Raw genomic sequence first — 22,769 nt, 5'->3', positions numbered from 1 at the left:
CGCGAGGTGGACGGACCCCGGACTCCGGCTTCCGGTGAGCGGCCGCCGCGCTCAGGGCCTCGCGGGGCAAAGGGACAACAACAACCCCCCCCACCCTCACCCCCTGGGGGGGACAGACACAGACACAGACCCAGACAGAGAGGGAGCGGTAGCACCCGGTGGGTGAGGGCCAGCGCGCGGCTCCGGGGGTGGGGAGCGGCTGGAACTTTCCGCCCGGGCCTCAGGCCTCAGCGCGACCCGCGTCAGACCGACCCCAACCCCCCCCCCAACCTTCATAAACTTACCCCCCCTCCCCCTCTGTCCCCCCCTCCTCGATTCCCCCCTCCCCCCCTCATCGATTCCCCCCTCCCCCCCTCATCGATTCCCCCCCCCCTCATCGATCCCCCCCTCCCCCCTCATCGATCCCCCCCCTCCCCCCTCATCGATCCCCCCCTCCCCCCTCATCGATCCCCCCCTCCCCCCCCATCGATCCCCCCCTCCCCCCCCCTCATCGATCCCCCCCTCCCCCCCCTCATCGATCCCCCCCTCCCCCCTCATCGATCCCCCCCCTCCCCCCTCATCGATCCCCCCCTCCCCCCCTCATCGATCCCCCCCCTCCCCCCCTCATCGATCCCCCCCTCCCCCCTCATCGATCCCCCCCCTCCCCCCTCATCGATCCCCCCCCTCCCCCCTCATCGATCCCCCCCCTCCCCCCTCATCGATCCCCCCCTCCCCCCTCATCGATCCCCCCCTCCCCCCCTCATCGATCCCCCCCCTCCCCCCCCTCATCGATCCCCCCCCTCCCCCCCCTCATCGATCCCCCCCCTCCCCCCCCTCATCGATCCCCCCCCTCCCCCCCCCTCATCGATCCCCCCCCTCCCCCCCCTCATCGATCCCCCCCCTCCCCCCCCTCATCGATCCCCCCCCTCCCCCCCCTCATCGATCCCCCCCCTCCCCCCCCTCATCGATCCCCCCCCTCCCCCCCCTCATCGATCCCCCCCCTCCCCCCCTCATCGATTCCCCCCTCCCCCCTCCCCTTCATCTATTTCTGCCTCCCCCCTCATCGATTTCTCCCCTCCCCCTTCATCGATTTTTCCCCCCTCCCCTCTTTCCATTGATCCTTTCCCTCCTCCCTTTCATTAATCCCCCCTCTCCCTTCCTTCATCCCTCTGCCCTTATTGATTTCCTCCCAATCTACTCCTTCCCAATACACCACCTCTCATCATCTAGCCCGTACCTGACTTAACCCCTCTCGATAACATTTAAAACCCCTATTAGTCCACCTCCTGTTCCTCAAACTACCCCCAGTGCTGTCTCCCTCGCTAATCCTTTTTCTTTTGTGTGGATGTTTTGAATAAAAAACAACTTACCTATTATTTACTATCTATGCTACTTAACGATGTGATCTGCCTGTCTTGCTGGCAAGGCAAAGCTTTTTACTGCGCCTCGGTACACATGGCAGTAAATTCAATTCAATTCAATTCTTAACTACTGAGAAAACTGACGTTTTCTTTATTTTTAATCTCAAATTGTACAACCCGTTCGCTATATCTGAAAATGATTGAGATTGCAGGTGTCAGTAAATCAACTAACACTTGTAGTTTTTATTGCTTTGAGTGCAGTTACTGAGTGTTGTAGAGAATTATCTGCTTGGGTGATATGGTTCCAGACGGGCCTTGAAACCAAGACTTTGTGATCTGGGACAAGTGCTTCCCATTCCAAGTGCTTATTTCCCCCTTTAACTCTTTTGATTCTCTGCTTCTCTCTAGTTGTGTATGCACTTCATTTCTAACCTGTAACTTTTTTCTGATTCCCACCATAACAATTTCTGTGCTATTCTCCATTTGTGCTCGTGGTATTTTCTCTCCCTCCTCCTCCTCTTAGTCCTGATGTTCCTTTTAATGTTTTTTGTTTGTAATGTGTTTCAGTTCAGGTTGTTGGTGAAAGCTCAGCTAACTTTGATTAGTTTGACCAATCGCCTTAATTTGTTGGATGTCTCTAAGGCTTTGTGTTTTTTTTCAGATTTATAGCAAATATTACTTTTCCTTCGTGTTCTCATCTTCCCTCAACCAGTCAGTAATGAATTGACTCCTGCTGATATGCGCTGTTCTTTTCCACACCAGTAAATGTTAACCATAAATAAACTCTTCCTTTCTCTAGGGCCAGAAACAGATCACTTGAATTTGTAGGAGGGGAATAGAATGTGAAATGCTGCCCTGAATGTTGAAGTATTGCTTTAAAAAAACCCTGAACGTGCCAGATTTGCTGGCTTGCTTGCTTACTTGTTGAATTTGTCATTTGATGAAAGTGTAACTTTTATATTCTGTTTATTGCAGTTGTGAAGGGAAGGTAAAATGTCCCTGTACGACGATTTGGGTGTTGAGACCAGTGACTCAAAGACGGAAGGCTGGTCAAAAAATTTCAAACTCCTTCAGTCTCAGCTGCAGGTGAAGAAAGCGACACTTACACAAGCAAAGGTAAAACTTTTTATTTTTCACCTGTTTATGTACAAGCTAGGCTAGAAGTGCAGCAAACTCCTGTTGCTGTTGCTAGATAGTGAAAGATTGGTGGCACACTCCCTCAGAGATATTGTTCTTAACCTTCCTGTGTTGTGCACCTTCCTTGTCTGAGCAGGGAACCTCTCCTGCATTCAGCTTTCAAGATCTTCTCCAGTTAAAATGTGCTGCAACTCATTGTAGATTCTTTGTCCTTCTCTTGTAACTAATGCCCACTCAACACTCGATACAACCGCTCAGGTGAAACCACAATGTGAGCTGAACCCTGTGTGGTTTGGCTCACAAAGTTCCACACTCTGGTGCCCGATCTTCATCAGCACTTTGCGATTGAGATGAAGGGAAAGTTAACATCAGTTTGGCAGAATGTTGGCTGCTCCTCTGACCCCTCCTTTTGTGTCAGGAGCAAGGTGCATAACATTATTGAAGGGTGAAGAGAATCAAAAATTATTTTAAAAAGCAAAATGATGCGTTTGTGATAAATCACTTTTATCACTTACCAGTTATTCACACAATTTATTGTTTGTGAAGTTCTGTTTCTGATAATGTTTATCAGCAGAAGGTATGTTACCGTTGAGATATTGTGGGTGGAATAATTTATTAAAGATTTATTTTCTTTTTGAGTTTGCCGTCTTTTCAGTTGGAAGACTTTGTTCTTTTGGCAGGAAGTGACACTGGTTCTAATTCATGTTTGCTATTGTTTGTAGACCCAGCGCTCAAAGCAGAGCACAGTTTTAGCTCCGGTAATAGACCTCAAGAGAGGCAGCTCTGGAGATGACAGGCAGATTGTTGACACACCACCACATATAGCATCCGGTTTAAAGGTAAGAACCTCTTCAGCGTTTCATGAATTGTGTTGTTGTTTGGTTTTGAATATTTTATTTGCTGACTGTTTTGGTCTTGTGTTTACCAGGACAGAGGCAAGAAGGCAGTTTGACTATGGCTGCTCAACAGGTTGTCAGAGTATGCACTGGGGAATTATTGTTCATTTAGGAAAAGGTGCAACATGTGGGCATGTTCTTTTTGCTTCCGGGATAGTGGTCTCTGTGTATGAACATATCTAACTTCTAGCAAGTCTAAGTGAGCACTTTGAGACAAACTCAGAGAATGCAGGAGAAACTCGGCAGGTCTGGCAGCATCTGTAGGGAGAGAAGCAGAGTTAACATTTTAAATCTCAGCGGTTGGAATGTGTGACTTAAATTCTTGGCATTGCATCTACCATTCTGAGTCTACTTGCTAGCCAACCCGCCCCTTTCTTATGCAGGATAAAATGTCAGTCCCTTTGAAATCTGGCATTCTTGTGTCTATCCTGATGACTGTAAGATGCAAAATTCAACACCATGTCTATTTCTGTTTTAGTAGTATTCAAATTCAGTTTGAGCAAGTGGCATTTGATACTTTCATTCCTGATTCCTGTGGTTGTCTTTGCTGGAATTATGGTGATGGCAGATATACTGCCCTAGTCTACAAATCTGTGGGATCTCTCTGGTGATTACCAAGGCCACGACTAATTCAGCTGGATGGCAATTGGAATCAACGCTGTCAGTAATGATTGGTCCATCTTTAGGCATTCAGCATAAATTCAGCAATCTGGCTCACAACCAATAGAGAGTGATTGCGTTACATTCTACTTTGAGTTGAAGTCAAGAATTGTGCATTAGTTTCTTTGATTTCCCTACTTAAGGTTTACCTGTAAGCTGCAACTGCGGGTTACATGGTAACAGTTTAGTGAATGGTTTGAGTTTAAAAGGAAAATCAAAAATTCTGGAAGTCAGAATTCATACTGAAAGGTCTGGAAGTGGAGGATGAGGTCATGCAGCATGTAATTGCGACAAGTTATACCGTCACTTATAACAACTAGAAATGATCTGGCATTTCACTTTATAGAACTGAAACGTTTGTAAAAAAACGATTGCTTGAAACATAATCAGTGGCAGTAATTAAAGGTGTAGCATTTCTGTTCAAAAATCGAAAAGTATTCTTTCCATAATGATGTTACTACCAGAGTGATCTTGATCCCAGCAGGTGAATTGGGATATTCATTGAACATTTCTTTTTTATGTATGTCAGGGGGTTCTGCTGTGAAGGCTTTGACTCTAGCTCCAAGGTGGTTGTGTTCAGCAAGCTGTCATCAGCCCACCAGGATAATCTTGGTTAAATGATGTAGACGATGGTGTAAAGGGTGGAATTTTAAAACTTGTAGATGACACAAACTTTGGAAGTATTGTGAATTCTGAGGGGGATAATGTTAAATTGTAAAAGATTTCATGGATGCCTTGGTTGGCAATTATCAGCTGAAATGTAATGCAGAGAAGTGTGAAGTGATTCCTTTTAGTAGGAAGAAAATGGAGGGAAATATAAAATCAGGGATATAGTTCTAAAGAGGGTGCAGGAACTGAGAGACCTGGGGGTATATTGATACAAATTATTGACGGTGGTAGGGCAAATGAAGAGTGTAGTTACTACCTAAATGTGCTTTATAGATGGACATTAAGAACAAAAACAAGGAAGTTACAATAAATCTCTAGATAAGGCACTTAGGCTGAACCAGTGTTTTATCATGAGCTAGAAAGCTTTGTTAATGTCTGAGCTCCACACTTGAGGTAGCTGGAAAGCATTAGAGAGAGAGTGTGTTGAAAAGACTCATGAGAATAGTCTCACAAGTAATGAGGATCAGTTACAGCTATTTTGCTCGAAGAGAAGATTTGATGGTGATATTCAAATATCAGACGGGGTCAGGGCAGAGGTTGATGGGGACAAACAGCTCCCGTTGTTAGAAGAATCGAGAACCAGAAGATGCCAACCTAAGGTGACTGGCTAAAGAAGCAATAGCAATATGAGAAAGAACCTTCACTTACTGAGTGGATAGGGTCTCGAATGCACCATCTGAGAGCATGGTGCAGGCAGAATCAACCATGGCTTCCAAAAGAGTTTTTAATCCTAATCTAAGGAGGAAATATTTGAGGGTTAAGGGGAAAAGCGGGATATTGGTACTAGGTGAGATGCTCTGGCAGAGAACCAGCCGAGATGCAGACGGCCAAATGGCCTCTTTCTCTGCTGTAACCATTCTATGATTCAGTTCCTTGATTCTTCGTTTGTGATCTAGGCAGAATATATCCCTAAGGAGGGTCTTGTGTATAAAACAAAGTGCTGTTTTGCTTTATTATTTAGCATATCAAATGTTGTTACTGTTTCCAAGGACCCGGTACCAAGTGGATTCTCTACAGGAGAGGTTTTGATCCCACTGGCTGATGAGTATGACCCCATGTACCCAAACGACTATGAGAAAGTTGTGAAACGACAGCGTGAGGACAGACAGCGACAGCGTGAGCTGGAACGACAGAAAGAAATTGAAGAAAGAGAAAAGTAAGTGTTTTGAAAGCTCTGGATGTTTTTTTCTGTTTTTGAAGGAGGATTGCAAGAATACTACTTTGCCAAAAATGTGCCTCAAATAGTTTAAAGTTTGAGGTATTGAACATAAGTTTTGCTTAGTGGGGCAGCGCAGTGGCTTAGTGGTTAGCACTGCTGCCTCGCAGCACCAGGGACCCGGACTCAGGCGACAATCTGTGTGGAGTTTGCACATTCTCCCTGTGTCTGCATGGGTTTCCTCCGGGTGCTCCGGTTTCCTCCTACAGTCCAAAGATGTGCAGGTTAGGTGAATTAGCCACGCTAAATTGCCCATCGTGTTAGGTGCATGAGTAGGAGAATGGGTCTGGGTGGGTTACTGTCTGGAGGGTCGGTGTGGACTTGGGCCATAGAGCCTGTTTCCGCACTGTGGAATCTAATCTAATCTAATAACAGGTCTCAACATCAGCAATAGCATTGGCAACATGAATTGATATGCCAAATTATCTAAATAGGCCACTTTCAGTGTTTAATCTTTGCTTTTATCTTCACTCTTTTTTTTTGCAATTTGCACCATGTCACCTCGAATTCTATGTATCGACCTCTGAACAGCAGCTTAATTTCAGCATTTTGTAAAAGGCAGTTGGGACATGGAGTGTGTTTGGGTGAATATTTTGCAGAGTAATGGATTCAGGAGAATGAGAGTTGGAGTCAAGGATGACAAGAGCTCAATTTTTTGGCTTTAGAAGCTAGTTCTCCCTGTTGGACAGACTTCACGGACTCCTGTAACATTTTTAAAAATTCATTCAACTATTCAAATACAGTTACAACACCTAACATTTACTTGACAATGTGGAAAATTGTCCAGGTATATCCTGTACACAAAAAGCAGACAAATCCAACATGGCAAGTTACTGTCTCAATAATCTACTCACGATCATCAGTAAAAAGATGGAAGGTTTCATCAACAGTGCTATAGTTCAACAATAACCTGCTCAGTGATGCCCGGTTTGGTTTCTGTCAGTTGCACTCAGCTCCTGACTTTACTGCAGCCTTGGTTAAAACGTGGATGAAAGAGCTGAGTTCCAGAGGTGAGGTCAGAGTGACAGCATTGATATCAAGGCTGCATTTGACTTGAGTGTAGCATCAAGGAGTCCTAGCAAAACTGGAATCAATCAATCAATATTAAGAGGCAAATTCTCCACTGGTTAGAGTCATACTAATTACATAGGAAGGTGATTGTGATTGTAGGAGGTCAGTCTTCTCAGCTCCAGGACATCTCTGCAGGAGTTCCTCAGGATAGTGTCCTTGGCCCAACCATCTTTAGCTGCTTCATCATAAGGTCAGAAGTGGGGATATTTGCTGAGTCCATGTTCAAATGCAACAAGATCTGGACAATATCGAGGCTTGGGCTGACAAGCAGCAAGTAACATTTGTGCCACAGAAATGCCAGGCAATGACCATCTCCAATAAGATATATTCTTACCACCACTCCTTGACATTCACTGGTGTTACCATTACTGAAACCCCCACTATCAACATCTTTGTGGTTGCCATTGTCCAGAACCTCAAGTGGACTATCAAATAAACACAGTGGCTACAAGAGCAGATCAGAGTTAGGAATACTGAGTGAGTAACTCACCACCTGCTTCCATAAATTGACAAATCTGAACAGCAATTTAATCTTTTCCTTGCCTATCAAACCCAGTCATATTGGCTGCCAACTGAAGGGGAATTACCCCTGTATTGATTTACTGCCTCTGCATAGTCCAATCTGAGGTATACTGTACTTGTGACATTTAAATTAAGACAAATGAACCAAAAACTGAAACTACACTTGATTTGAGATCTTTGTAGCTGTAATTTCCAGTAGAGTCAATGGGTGGCAGCACCATTCCTTGTACAATCAATGACATGAAGCACCAGTTGTCATTTGAAACCTTCGAGTGAGTCCCCTCCCCTGGTGTCTCCTTCTCCCTCTCTCCGGTCAAGAAGCCGTGACAAATTGGCCGTTGAACATTGGCACTGATGACGTAAAGTTCAGCACTAGTGTTGCTCTCTCTCTATAGTTTATTTTCCCTATTTGAAGCAAGTTGATGGATCTGTCAGTCTGTTGCAGTCAGCAGAAACCATACTGGCAGCAGTTTGTAAATTGCAGTAGACACATTGACCTAATTCCTTGTGCAGAAGTTTGTGTTGCACATTTACAGTAGTGAAAGAATCATGGCAGCTGTGCACTCTCTACCGGCAGAGCTGTGTGAAAGGTGCCAGTGATCCATCCTTGTGGAAAATCTAATAGCAGCATTGGTATTACTCAGTCTTTTCTCAATGTTTGGACAGACTGATTGTTCCAAGTGGTTGGCAAATATAATTTATTCTTTCAGTGAACTTCCCCACCCAGCTTTGTCTAACCATATCAGTGTAGCTTTTCACCCTTGTGCACTTATCTAGCATCACCTTCAATGCATCAATGCTGTTTGCTTCAACTGTTGTTTGTTGTGAGCATGTTTCACATTCTAACCACTCTGCATGAAGAAATTTCTGCTGAATTCCTTACTGGATTTATTAGTGGTTATCTTACATTGATTGTCTCAAGTTTTGATTCCTCCCCCAATGCATGCACACACACACACACACACATCTTTACTCAATGTTTCCAAAGTTGTTTATTTTTCCACTCCTTATGATGCTCATTCGAAGACATCGTGTGCTGAATGGATTCCCTTTGTATGTAACCATTACATGATTATCCTGACAGAAAACTAAAAGTTTATAATATAACTTTGTAAATGTAGAATTCGGGTAACGTAATAAAAATTGAATGAAATACATAACATCTGTAAGGGTAATGATGTAGGTTGTTGTTAACTGTGTATAGATGATGAGCGTTTGCCGGAACCCCAATAAAAAGCGATAAATGGAGCACTCTTGTGGCACAGTGGCATTGACCTTATTTCTGATCCAGAAGCTCCAGATTCAAGTCCTGTTCGCTCTGAGCTGTGTCAAAGAATAGCCAAACTGGTTGATTTAAAATAACAAATTAAAACTGGTTGTTAGTTTAGGAGATGTATGCTTGTACAGCATAGCTTGACATTTTTTTTCAACTGTGTATAGACTGGCTCTGATTACATCCTTCAGTGAGTAGTTTTCTTGAATACAGATCTTTTGTTGGAATAAAATTCAAGAAGATCTGCACAATAAATGTTAATGTCTTTTCAAGTGCTGGCAGACCTTTTTCCTGAATTTTCTGTTTTTATTTCATATTTTCAGCTGCTTCTCTTTAGGTGACTAAAGCTTAACTTTCTCCCTCACCAGAATTGTGAGGATGTGGCTGTCAGGAAGCAATGAGCTGACTTGGATTCTTTTATGTAAATAGGCTGATTAGAGGGGAGGCTGTATTAGATTTGTTCTTGGCAACGTATCATGCCAGGTGTCCGATACCTCTGTGGGAGAGCATTTCGGTGATAGTGATCACAACTCCATGACCTTTGCTATAGTCATGGAGAGGGATAGGAGCAGACAGTATGGCAAAGTATTTAATTGGGGGAGGGGGAGTTACAATGCTATTAGGCAGGAACTGGGGTACCTAAATTGGGAACAAATGTTCTTAGGGAAACGCATGACAGAAATGTGGAGTTTGTTCAGGCAGCACTTGCTGATAGTGCTAGATAGGTTTTTCCCACTGTGGCAAGGAGGGGATGGTAGAGTGAAGGAACCTTGGGTGACAAGGGATGTGGAACATCTAGTCAAGAGGAAGAAGGAAGCTTATTTAAGGTTGAGAAGGCAAGGATCAGACAAGGCTGTAGAGGGTTACAAGGTAGCCAGGAGGGAACTGAAGAATGGACTTAGGGTAGTTAGAAGGGAGCATGGAAAAGCTTTGGCAGGTAGGGTTAGGGAAAACCCCAAAGCACTCTGCGCTTACGTGAGGAACAAGAGGATGGCCAAAGTGAGGGTAGGGCTGATCAGGGATACTGGAGGGAACTTGTGCCTGGAGTCTGAGGAGGTAGAGGAGGTCCTTCATGAATACTTTGCTTCAGTATTTACTAGAATTTAAATCCCTACAGTGTGAAAACAGGCCCTTCGGCCCAACAAGTTCACACTGACTCTCTGGAGAGTAACCCACCCAGACCCATTCCCCTACATTTATCACTGACTAATGCCCCTAACCTACACACCCTGAACATTATAGGCAATTTAGCATGGCTAATTCACCTAACCTACACATCTTTGGATTGTGGGAGCAAACCCACTCAAGACATGCAGAGAATGTGCAAATTCCCCATAGGCAGTTGCCTGAGGCTGGAATCGAACCTGACCCCTGATGTCGTGAGGCAGCAGTGCTGACCACTGAGACACCTTGCCATACTAGTGAAGGGGACCTTGATCTTTGTGAGAACAGTGTGAAACAGGCTGATATGCTCGAACAGGTTGATGTTACAAAGAAGAATGTGTTGAAGATTTTGAAAAACATAAGGGTGGATAAGATCCCTTGACCAGGAAAGATATACCCAAGATTTTGACGTGAAGTGAGGGAAGTGATTGCTGCGCCTTCGGCGATGATCTTTGTATCCTCGTTGTCCACTGGAGTAGTGGTAGATGATTGGAGGGTGGCAAATGTTATTCCCTTGTTCAAGAAAGGGAATAGGGATAACCCTGGGAATTACAGACCAGTCAGCCTTACATCGGTGGTGGGCAAATTGTTGGCGAGAATTCTGAGAGACAGGATTTATGATTCCTCGGAAATGCATAGTTTGATTAGCGATCATCAACATGGCTTTGTGAGGGGCAGGTCATGCCTCACAAGCCTTATTGAATTCTTTGAGGATGTGACAAAACACATTGATGAAGATGGTGCAGTGGATGTGGTTACATGGATTTTAGCAAGGCGTTTGATAAGGTTCCCCATGGTAAATTCATTCAGAAAGTAAGGAGGCATGGGAAACAGGGAAATCTGGCTGTCTGGATACAGAATAGGCTGGCCCTTAGAAGACAGAGGGTGGTTGTAGATGGAAAGTATTCAACCTGGAGCTCAGTGACTAGTAATATTCTGTCGCGACCTCTGCTGTTTGTGATTTTTATAAATGACTTGGATGAGAAAGTGGAAGGGTGGGTTAGTAGTTTATCGATGACACAAAGAGTGGTGGATCGTGTGGAGGATTGTTCTAGGTTGCAGTGGTACATTGACAGGATGCAGAGCTGGGTTGAGAAGTGGCAGATGGAATTCAACCTGGAAAAGTGTGAAATGATTCATTTTGGAAGGTTAAATTTGAATACAGAATACAGGGTTAAAGGCAGGATTCTTAGCACTGTGGAGGAACAGAAGAATCTTGGGGTCCATGTCCATAGATTCCCTCACAGTTGCCACCCAAGTTGTTAGCATTGTTAAGAAGGCACATTGTGTGTTTGCTTTCATTAGCAGGGGGATTGAGTTTAAGAGCCACCAGGTTATGTGCAGCTCTGTAGAGCCCTGGTTAGACCACACTTGGAATATTGGGTTCAGTTCTGGTTGCCTCATTATAGGAAAGATGTGGAAGCTTTAGAGAGGGTGCAGAGGAGATTTACCAGGATGCTGCCTGTACTGAAAGGCACGCCTTATGGAGAAAGGTTGAGGGAGCTAGGGCTTTTTCACTGGATGAAGAAGGATGAATGGTGAGGTGTACAAGATGATGAGAGGCATAGATAGAGTGAATAGTCAACAACTTTTTCTCAGGGCGGAAATGTCTTATCATGAGGGGGCATAATTTTAAAGTGATTGGACGAAGGTATAGGGGAGATGTCTGAGGTAGGTTCTTTACACAGAGAGTGGTGGGTGCTTGGAATGCACTGCCAGCGGTGGTGGTAGAGTCAGATACATTAACAACATTTAAGTGACTTTTGGATAGGCACGTGGATGGTAGTAAAATGGGACTGTGGGTTAGTTTGATCCTAGAGCAGGATAAAAGGTCAGCACAACATTGAAGGCTGAAGGGTCTGTACTGTGTTGCACTGTTCTATGTAGAGAACTGAATACTAAGGAGACTTCGTAGATCATTATGCTTTCTTTTATGAAGATGCTTTATATTTACTGTTGGTTAGATAGTTTCCATTTTGAAGAATTGTAGAAAATAGATTTATTTCAAGTTTTGTAATACAAGGAGTGGTTTCTTTAAAAGAGGTCATTGCAAGTTCACTGTGGGCAATGAAGTTGTTTTTTTTTAATCGAGACTTCCTGTAAACCGCATGACTGATAACTGCTTGCTTTATTGTCGACCCTGCTGGGGTTCTTTTCAACAGTGACTGGATTGGAGAGATGCTTCTTCTGTCTGGTTCAGTTGGAGGGAAACTTGTTGAAAATATGTTGACTTGGAAGAAAGCTTGTAAACTTTTATTTCTGAGCATAAGAGTTCAGGGTGAAACCTATTTGCCCTTGGGAAAGTGTGATTGCAGAAACATCTCAAGATTGTGTTTCTGAAGCAGTCGTGTCTGACGTTTTCAGAAACAGTCGTGTGTGATGAGTTACTTGACCACACCAGCCAGACCATCAGAGGTGTGGGCTCTGAAACATTCTGCATTTTATTCTTTTGCTATCAAGAATCACCCATTGACCCAAGTGTTTCTGTTTTCAGAAAACCGATCTTTGCAGAGAAATATCTTTTTTTTATTCTCCTGAAGAGTGAGCAAGTGTGTGAGTTTGTGTGTATTTGGGGATTTCAGTGAGATCAGCATTTTTGCTTCTGTATTCATGAAGTATATGCCAACCAGTTATAGCATCTTCAGTGAATAAGTTATTATTAAGTTGATATTAAACTTGCAGTTGTGGCTATAAAAAAAAACCCGATTGTTTAAATCCCAAATATTTAGCATCTTGGTAACTGGAATAAGTATTTTTTTAACCCTCCAGCCTCAATTCAGTGAGGTGAATGTGGTGAAATTGTTTCCACTGGTTTAAAACAAATGGAAATCAACATAAGGTAGCAGCTAACACTTCAAATAAAAAGGAAGAGAAGGATGTAAAAGTACAAACATGTGGCCACATGGATTGATTGATTGAGGAGAAGGTGGCCTAGTGATAATGTTACTGGAACAGTGATCCAGAACCCCAGGCTAATGCTTTGGGGACAAATTCCTGATGAAGGACGCCTACCTGAAACGTTGATTTTCCTGCTCCTCAGATGCTGCCTGACCGACTGTACCTTTCCAGCAACATTCTAATCTTTTCTTGAATGCTCTGGGGACTTGACCTCAAATCCCACTGTGGCAGCTGGTGAAATTAAGCCTGAACTTCAAAACTAGACTCAGTAATGGTAACTGAAATCATTTTTAAGAAACAGATACCATTGTTATATTTAAGAGGACAATTGGCAAATACATGAGGAAGATTGGTGGTTGCGGGGATGGTAGAAATAAGTAATTCAGTGAAAGGAAGTTCATGTGAGCTAGCTGGTTTTATAATGTGTTTTTGTTATTTAGTGATTTCTCCCTGAATACTAGATACAGCAGCAGTGTGTACTTTTGTAAAATAATGTGTGATTGTTAGCGTGTACTAATTTATCTATAAAAATATCCAGGCGAAGGAAGGAAAGACACGAACAACCCAGTGGGTTCTCGAGAAGACCAGATCCAGAGTCAGACGAAGATGATGATGAAAGAGAGAAAGAAAGGCGAAAACGAAGTAGGTGCCAGCACAGTGTCATGACTGTTATTTTCAATTTCTTTTTCACTCAGATCGCCAGTTGTTTCTGCTTAGGCAAAAGGTTTTCACCAGTTGAAAATTCTTTATTTTATTGTATTTTAGGTATGGGAGGAGCAGCTATTGCCCCACCTTCATCACTTGTTGAAAAGGACAAAGAACGTATGTACAATGAATGTCACTGTAGCTAAATTTGTTTTTATTATCAAATACCTTTCTCTGATGCTAGCTAAACATGTAGTAAATACGTACTTCCTCCAGTGCAGGTATATCAGTCACTTGCAGCTGGTGATGTTTCTGAGCACTGGTTCCTTTACTTGTCCTTGGTTTTGTTTGTTTGGGATGACATATTTTTTCATGACTCACTTTGGACACATTATGACTCCCCTCCAAGCCAGCTGAGGTTTGAATCTGGATCTCCTGGCCTGGAGGTGGACATTACCACAATGCTACAAGAGCCCTTACAGAATTCTTGTGTATGTGGTTTCAGAATGATTTGGAAGTGCCGGTGTTGGACTGGGGTATACAAAGTTAAAAATCACACAACTCCAGCTTATAGTCCAACAGGTTTATTTGGAAGCACTAGCTGTGTGATTTTTAACTGATTTCAGAATGTTTGTGTCAGGGATCTTGCTTCTAATGTGTTTCGGGATTTCTTGAAATTTCGGTTGGTGGCTTGTTCCAACTAAAGTGGAGATCCTTCCACTGATGGGCTCACGGATATTCCACTTTCCAGTTTTTGTGAAGAATCATCATTGCAAACATTAACTTGTCTTTACAGATGCTAATGAGTTTGCTGTGCATTTCCTGTTTGTCTTTAAGGTTTCCAGTGTCTTTAGTTTATTTTTGCTTCAAAGCAAATTCTTACCTGATCTCAAACCTTGCTTTCTCGACTCTATTTTGAAGATCTCTTACATTGAAAAAAAGTTATGTCTCATTAACATGCAGTAATTCAAACTCTTCAACATGCAGAGAGGTTTATTCACAGAGAAACATCTGAAAAACATGCTGTGAAATTGCTCGACTACCTCAAACTTCAGTCAAAGCTTCAAAGAGGCAGTTCAGTATAAAACAAAAGGGAACTTGAGTTTTGCAGAATGATGAGGTGATGATCTAAGTGAACTGTTCAAGGTTGTTAAAGAATTAGATTGACCGGATCATGAGGCGGTCTTGTAGTGGCAGTGTCACTGGATCAGTAATATAAAGAACGAGGCTCATGCTGGGAATATGAGCTCAAATCCAACCATGGCAACCTGTGGAATTTAAATTCATCTAAACAATAAATTCACTCGATTGATAGATTTAAAAAAAACCTCTAATTGAAAACTTGGCCCAGTAATGGAGTCATGAAACAATAATTGATTGTTGTAAAAACCCATTTTGCTTTCTGATGTCCTTTAGTGAAGGAATCAGTCATCTTTACCTGTTCTTTCTTCCATGTGACTTCAGAACCCCAGCCATGGCCGTTTACGTGCCAAACCGCAACAGAAAAGGCAGAAGAGGATGAACACTGACACTCAGTTACACTCGGTTAACATCAACTTGGATGCCAAAAATGGCAAAGACACATACCCAACCCAATTGGCCATGCAAAGTTTTCCTTGCTAACATCTGAGGGCTTGTGCCAGAATTGGGTTGGCTAGCCCACAGATTAGTTAAGGGCAGCCTAAAATAATCATACCTGCAGTTACTATCCCAGACACCGTCTTCACCGATATATCTGATCCCATCATCAATTCTGACACGCGAGAAGTGACTGTGCCAGTTGGTATATACAGTCAGGAAGGAGCTGACCTAGTTGTCTTCCACATTCACTCCAGACCCCCTGAGGTTTCATGGCAATCTGTCAAACATGAGAAAGGAAAATTCCTGATGATCGCCATGCACCCCCTTCCAGGAAAAAAGCAGCACCATTGCTCGCCAAGCTGGCTGGATCACAAAGGATGTACCTGCCAGACTTGACCCATGGGCAGGTGGGGAGGGAAGTAATGAGAGGGGAATACATGACCTCATCTTCACTGAGCTACTTGTCCCAGTTACATCTATTCTTGCCTGGAGGGAGAGACATTCTGTCTTCGTATTAAGGATTCTTTCCCTCTTGCGCTGTGGCACTAACAGCGTGCTAAATGGGATAGGTTCAGAATAGGATGAGTTGCTCGAAACTGGGCAAAACAAACTTCTGAAATATTCTGAAGACTTTTATTCAGAAACAAAATTTCAAACTGCAATTGTTCTCTATACTTTATAATAAAATATGCAGGATTTGCATTTGGGTGTGTTAATTTGCTGTTTTCCTTTTTTCTGAAAGTCATTCCAACTTTCCAGTATGAGGATGAATCCAGATCTCGTAGTGCACCTAGCAAGGCTGCGATTCCCCCTCCGATTTACGAAGAACCTGAGAGACCACGATCCCCACCTGGTCCCACCAACTCTTTCATTGCAAATATGGGGTAAGTGCAAAACGAAGCTAATCTCTTCCATCAAATTTGTACTGTCGATTTTCATCTGAAACTCTCATAAGCAGGATCGATATTATGTAACGTCCTGATTTTATTTATATGCACTGTCAAGAGTATGCATATTCTAAAACCCAGTACACTTGATGTGCAATTCAGACTAAATGTTACTTTAAAACTAGCTCTTCTCTGGGCTCCCCCTAGCCAGTCTACCATGTACAAGTCACAAGTTAGGAATCTAATGGAATACTCCCCACTTGCCTGGTTGAGGTTTGCTCCAACAACACTCGAGAAAAAGCAACCTACTTCATTGGTACCCCTTCCATTAATTTAAACATTTACAGCCCGACCTCCAGTGACAGCAGTGTGTACCAGATCTCAAGATACCATGCCAAAAGTTTCAGGGCGGTGATGGCATGGCGCCAATGTCATTAGACTAGTGACCAGAACTCCAGGCTAATGCTCTGGGTGGGGGGAGGAGTTTGGGTCCCATTGTGGAAGGTCACAAGATTCGAAATCAGTATAAATCTGGAATAAAAAGCTCGTCTAATGGCAACCATTGTTAACTGGCATTCAAACCCTGTCTAATTCACGAATGTCTTTTAGTGTTATGATGTTATCTACAATTCGGCAATGTGGTTGACTCTTAATTGCTGTCTGGACAATAAGGCAACACACCCCATAAACAAATAGTTTAAAAAGTTGCCATGGGTTATTCAATAATACCTTCCACACCTGTGACTTGAACAAAGGGAAACAGGTCCCTGAGAATGTCACATACTGTATACCATCTTAAAACAATATTATCATTTTCCTTGTCACTGGGTTAATGGTTAAAGTTGCCAGGATTGGCTTAAAGTTGGATTTCATCACATCTGCTGCTGGTGCCCATCAAAGAATAACATTGGGCCGGTGTTTAAATTTTTAAATTTCCTTTGATTTTGTGGGTTTCACCTGATGGGTTAGGTTACATTGCTCTCAATATTCCCAGAGCTGCAAGGATGGGATTGTTATAGTAATTGACTAATCCAACAACAACTGTTCCTGTTTCTGCTCTCACCATTAGGTGGCAGTGTTAATCTCAAAAATGCTTTCCTCCAAAACAGTTATAACCCATGCTAGGGAATCACGTAGAATGCAGACAAACATATGTCACATTTAGCCTTGTACTACGGCAGTTATATTTTTCTGATTTTAGTCTAACTTTTGCAACATTTGTTTGCTTGCCTGCATTATGGTGTTGCATGGTTACTGCTACTCCTGCTGGGATTTATATATTTCCCACTGTCCCTGAGAAGCCACTTTGCGAATGGAAATTCTATCATAACATCAATCACACAGAGCGGGCGGGATTGGAATTAATGGGGCGGGGGGGGGGGAACCCACGCAGACACGGGGAGAATGTGCAAACTCCACATAGACAATCACCCGAGGGTGGAATTGAACCCTGGCAGAGCTAAAGGCAGACATTGTGGGCAATAATTTTGAATGAGTAGTATGTCTTGGAGGCTTGGACTAGACATGCTTGGTAACTTGGTGCGATGAAATATCATGTCTGACCACTGAGTTGGACTATTGTGAATTCAGTTGCTGTTGTCATGATCCCATAACAACCATAACAACAAATGGTGGCCTCACTTACAAAAAGCATGATGATTGCCAGTGAGGGAGCAGGGGCAGAGACCTTTAGTGCAGATGGGAAAGCATTTTGAACGCACTGGCAGCATATATTAGTGGCTCAGTATTTAGCATTGCAGCCTCACAGCCTGTGGAGTTTCACATTCTCCCCGTGTCTGTATGGGTTTCCTCTGGGTGCTCCAGTTTCCTCCCACAGTCCAAAAATGCGCAGATTAGGTGGATTGGCCATGCCAAATTGCCCATAGTGTTAGGTGCATTAATCAGTGGGAAATAGTTGGACTGATCTTCAGAGGATTGTTGTGGACTTGATGGGATGAAAAGCCTACTTCCACACTGTAGGGATTCTATGATTTTTTTGATTCTATGAAATCCTACTTCTTTAAATAAGCTTTTAGTCATTTATCTTTTCAGAGGGTTGGTATGGACTTGTTGGGCAAATTTGCCTGCTTCCACACTGTAGGGAATCTAATCTATCTAATTAGTCTTCAGAAAAAAGGGGTAAAACATCTTAAAAATTGCATTTGCCAATTCCAGTAGCTGGATTTTGAGTTCACAAGCATCTTTTTTTAAAACTAAAAACAGGGGCACAGTGGCACACAAAATTATGCAGAAATATGGCTTCCGCGAAGGACAAGGTCTGGGGAAACACGAACAAGGATTGAGCACTGCATTGTCAGTGGAGAAGACAAGCAAACGGGGAGGAAAGATTATTGTCGGTGACAGTGCAGAAAAAGGTACTTGCTCACACCAGGCTGTAAGACTGATTATACTGCTTTACCTGCAATTAAAGATACAAAATGAAAATTATTAGCTATAATAATTTTAGGATAATAACTCCATGTAGCTTTTAAGGTTTGCGATTGGATCTCCTGTGTTTATTTAAAACTGTCTCCTGTCAAGGTTGTGACCGTTCATTGTGACATAAATTTGAGTCAAGTTATAATTAGCATTTGAATGTTCTCTTCTGTCTTCCATATGCAAACTTCACAGGAGAACAGAAGGGCTAAATCAGTGGGTATCAGCAATGATGTAAAAATAACAGGAGCAGTGCTTTGTAAGTTCAATTTGGAGAAAGGTGTTATGTATCTATTAAAGGGATGTTTTAACTTTTAACTTTTCTTCCTGAAAATCACTTTTTCAGCATTGGAAAACTTCTTTGTGAAATATTTCCCTGACTTATAAACCTTTTTTTTCTCTTTTAATGTCCACAATTTGATCATTTGAATTACCCAGTTCTCTGTAATTAGCTTTGAACTTTATTTAGGTTTTTCGAACCAAGCCATCTCCAGAAGTTGCTGTTGTCAGTAAAGTTCTTCAGCACCACATCTTGAAGTGCTTTATATACAAGAATGAATGAAGTAGAACTCACCTCAGTATAAAACAATAAAATCACTTGCGAAGAGAGGAGAGGGAAAGGCCTGAAACGGTTTGTCTCAGGTTTTTAACGATAAATATATTGAAGTAAAAGCAAAGTATGGCAGATCTTAGCGAATTGAAATAAAAACATGAAACTGCTAGAGAAGCTCAGCAGGTTTGGCGGCACAGGTTTGGCAGGGAGAGAGAGAACAGGGTGAACTATATTTTAAGACCATAAGACACAGGCGTAGGAGCAAGTGATTCAGCTTATTGAAGGGTCTTTTTCCATGCTGCATGAGTCCACTCAGTCATTCAGTGTGATCATGGCTGAGCTAATAATCCTTAGCTCCATTTTTTTGCCTTTTCTCCCTAACGCTTACGATTAAAAGCGCTACGATTAAAACTCAACAAGCGTTCCCAGTCTTGCTCTATAATTCAGCACCAACACCGAAGTGAACCATGTGATTTGCCCTCTAAGTTGTCTTTTGTGGAGACCAATTCATAGAATTATCCTTTAGTTGTGATTCTAACATAGAAGGAGGCCATTCAGCCTATAGTGTCAGCTGGCTCTGATGAATCATTCTGCCATTTGCCCGCATTCTCCCTGTGGAGCTGTACATCCTTTTTAAATAGTGATCCGATATCCTCTTGAATGCCTTGATTGAATTTGCCTTCAACACCCTCACAGCAGCATAATGTGAGGAGGTTTCTCTCATTCTGCAGTTGCTTATTTTGTCACTTACATTATATCTGCATTCTTTTGATCTCGGTTCTTCCGCCAATGGGTGCAGTTTCTCCCTACCTCAACCCCATGTGATTTTGCCCTTGCACAGGCATTCTGGCTGTTCATAGAGTTTGGGGCATGAACTCTTCCTGTGGATAAAAAACGCAGTGCATTAACTTTCACAACTTCGCTTTATAGACTAAAGTGTTCCTCAGTAAAATTTAGAAACAGTCTCAATGTGTGAATTTATTTTATTGATTTACTAACAGTAGAAATGCCAGCCACTACCAAGAAATCAGAAGCAAACCCACTGACAGAGATCTTGAAAAATCCCACAAAAGTGGTCTTATTACGGGTAAGGAATGAAAGTTTTGACCTTTTTTGCTTTTATAACATTTTTGCTTAGAAATTTGCAAGTTCATTTAAAAAAACATGCATTTTTGTCGCCAGTCTTTAAATGCATGTGGTTAGTTCAGGTTTCATATATTCTATACCTCATTCACATGCAAATCCTAAATACTAAATGTATTTTCAGTGTAAAAAAAGACCATTCTGTAAGTCTTACTGCTGTTAAAACCTACCACACCACCCTTTGCATTGACAACCAAGTGGCTGACACTTGCTTGTGCTGGAGTATCAGCTACTGTTCGGTTTTGCAAATGATTAAAATTCTCTGAATCTGTGACACATTCAGATATCAGGGTGACTATAGTTCTTTTATCTCTTATTCACATTTAACTTAAAGCAAGTAATAGAGCTACAGATTAATGGAGAGTCACTTGGTTCATTTATATTTTACATAGAATGTTTCATTTTTCTGTGGAACTTATTAAATGATTAACCATTGTTCACTACCAGATCTGCAAGCAGTAGAGATGTAATAGTTTGTATGTCATATTATTGGTAAATATTTAACTATAACTTCCTGCTGTGTGAAACCTCTATTCATATTGCTGAGTTATTGATTTTTATTGATTGTTATTTTGTGTTGAATTATTTTCCATAACTATAATTGCTACTGAGGATATGCTTTATAACATCATTAATATTTAACGGTATAGTACGTGCTGGTTGCCAAATGGGAAGACTCAGTTTTGTCATGATTGGGAAAGTTTTTTTTATTCGAACAACAAAACAGCAAAAGCTTTGACATCCAAAAATGTATCTCAGTTTTTGCCAATGAATGTTAATTTTTATGAAGTGCACAGATTTTGCAAAGCAGACTGCATTTTTGAACAAGAATGTTGCTGGTGATTTTTTTTCTCTATTTATTTATTTATCTGTGGAACTTGGGCGTCACTGGCTGGCCAGCACTGACAGCCCATCCCTGTTTGACCTTGAGAAGGTCTTGATGATTGCTTAAAGTTTAATTGATTTTGTATATTAAGTCAATGAAGAGGAAATTGAATTTAAACGTTATTGCAGATATATTTTAGTAAAATGTATGATGTATGAATCAAACTTGATGCTGTCCTCACGTGTGTAGTCCAGCACCATTTCATATTCACTAGTTTGTATTTGGTTAATTATTTTTAGAACATGGTGGGGGCTGGAGAAGTCGATGATGACCTGGAAGGTGAAACCAAGGAAGAGTGTGAAAAGTATGGGAAAGTGTCCAAATGTGTCATATTCGAGGTAGGAACTTTGCTGATGTGTGCCTGATAGTATTAAGCAGGAGGGCACTACAAATCCTATTTCATGTACCTGCGAGGCGATTCTTTCCTTCATCAGGTGTGAGCATTGCTGGCCAATGCTGACTTTGGTCGTCCTTGGAGGTGCTGGTGACAATAGGCGCATCTTGCTAGGTTGTTTCAGGAGGCAGTTAAAAGGCAAACGTGTTTCTGTGGGTCTGGATTCAAGTAGCCCAGTCTGGGCAAGGACAGCAGGTTTCCCTCCCTAAAGGACATCAATGAGCTGTTTAGTTTTCACAATAATTTAGTCGTCTCATGGTCACTATTATTGGTTCTAATGCTCTTATTCTAGTTTTATTTTGTTCACTGAATTTTCATTCCCTTGCTATCATAGTGGGATTTGAATTCATGGTTCCAGAATATTAGCCAAACTCTGAATTACTTGTCCAGTATTATAAAAGCTGTGCTTCCATACACATAAATTCGGTTTTATCTCTAATTGAGTCAAAATGATTACAGTTTCTGTTATTAATCAGGCTCATCAGCATGGGAGAAGTTTCTTTCTCCAGTGGAACTGGCCCCAGTAACGTGATGTTTTATTAGGCAATCGAACAGTATGTTACTGCAACAGCACATTAGACCACAGTGCCAGACTTATTTGAATGCTGGTGAATCTACAAAAGGGAAGGAAATGGTTAAATTAATATTTCAAAGAAATATCTTTCCCTGTTATTTCTTTATTATCTTGTACTCTCACCACTCGCTTTCCAACACAACTGACTGCATTTCAAAGTAATTCATCTTGGGTGGGTACACCACATTGGGTCATTTCAGAGAGATATGGGAATTGCATAAATGACAGCACTTAGCGAGGCCATTTGGCCCAGCCAGCTGGTGTTTATCTTTCACATGAGCAGTGCTCTAGATCTCCACATGTTGTCCTGTGTTCTAATGAAAGCAGCTCTAAATTTTCAAAGGCTGTGTTTGCTGTCAATGCAACTGTAGGGATGCACACACCACGTGTGCAAGCCCTGCTGTTAATCACAGTATCTTTTTTCAATGCACTTGAAGAAGTAGTCAGTGTCTTTGGAAATAAAACAAAGAACTGTAGACACTGAAGACCTGAAATAAAATTAGAAATTGCTGGAGAAACAGAGCAGGTCTGCAGCGTCTGTGTAGAGAATTGAAGAGTCACTGCACCCACAGTGTTAACACTGCTTTCGCTCCACAGATGCTGCCAGACTTGCTGAGTTTCTCCAGCAATTTCTGTTATTTGTTTTAAGTCAGTGCCATTGTATTGTTCCCCTACTCCTCCACAGTCCTGTACTCTGCTCCAGGCATGGTGGCTTAGTGGCTAGCATTCCTGCCTCACCGCACCAGGGCCCCAGGTTCAATTCCAGCTTTTGGTGACTCTGTGTATGGAGTCTGCAAGTTCTTCCTCTGTCTGTGTGGGTTTAC

The 22,769-nt window shown here is 42.2% G+C and overlaps 1 protein-coding gene across 3 annotated transcripts in view; it reads left to right on the top strand.

The window, feature by feature from the left end:
• Window positions 1-22,769, top strand: part of rbm17 (RNA binding motif protein 17) — a 35,054-nt gene continuing 12,285 nt past the window's right edge. The window contains exons 1-10 of one of the 3 annotated variants that reach the window (XM_072563021.1): window positions 1-158; window positions 2,316-2,456; window positions 3,200-3,316; window positions 5,692-5,858; window positions 13,385-13,488; window positions 13,612-13,668; window positions 15,815-15,956; window positions 18,183-18,334; window positions 19,953-20,035; window positions 21,217-21,315. In XM_072563021.1, the coding sequence (XP_072419122.1) occupies window positions 2,334-2,456; window positions 3,200-3,316; window positions 5,692-5,858; window positions 13,385-13,488; window positions 13,612-13,668; window positions 15,815-15,956; window positions 18,183-18,334; window positions 19,953-20,035; window positions 21,217-21,315 (1,044 nt within the window). In that variant the 5' untranslated portion in view covers window positions 1-158; window positions 2,316-2,333. Of the gene's footprint in view, window positions 159-2,315; window positions 2,457-3,199; window positions 3,317-5,691; window positions 5,859-13,384; window positions 13,489-13,611; window positions 13,669-15,814; window positions 15,957-18,182; window positions 18,335-19,949; window positions 20,036-21,216; window positions 21,316-22,769 lie in introns of all 3 variants that reach the window. The other 2 variants (XM_072563018.1, XM_072563019.1) reach the window with 2 other exon arrangements.

Source organism: Chiloscyllium punctatum, chromosome 44, assembly GCF_047496795.1.
Source record: "Chiloscyllium punctatum isolate Juve2018m chromosome 44, sChiPun1.3, whole genome shotgun sequence".
Taxonomy (NCBI): domain Eukaryota; kingdom Metazoa; phylum Chordata; class Chondrichthyes; order Orectolobiformes; family Hemiscylliidae; genus Chiloscyllium; species Chiloscyllium punctatum.
The sequence above is the reverse complement of the archived record's forward strand: the minus strand, read 5'-3'. Positions and strand labels throughout refer to the sequence as shown.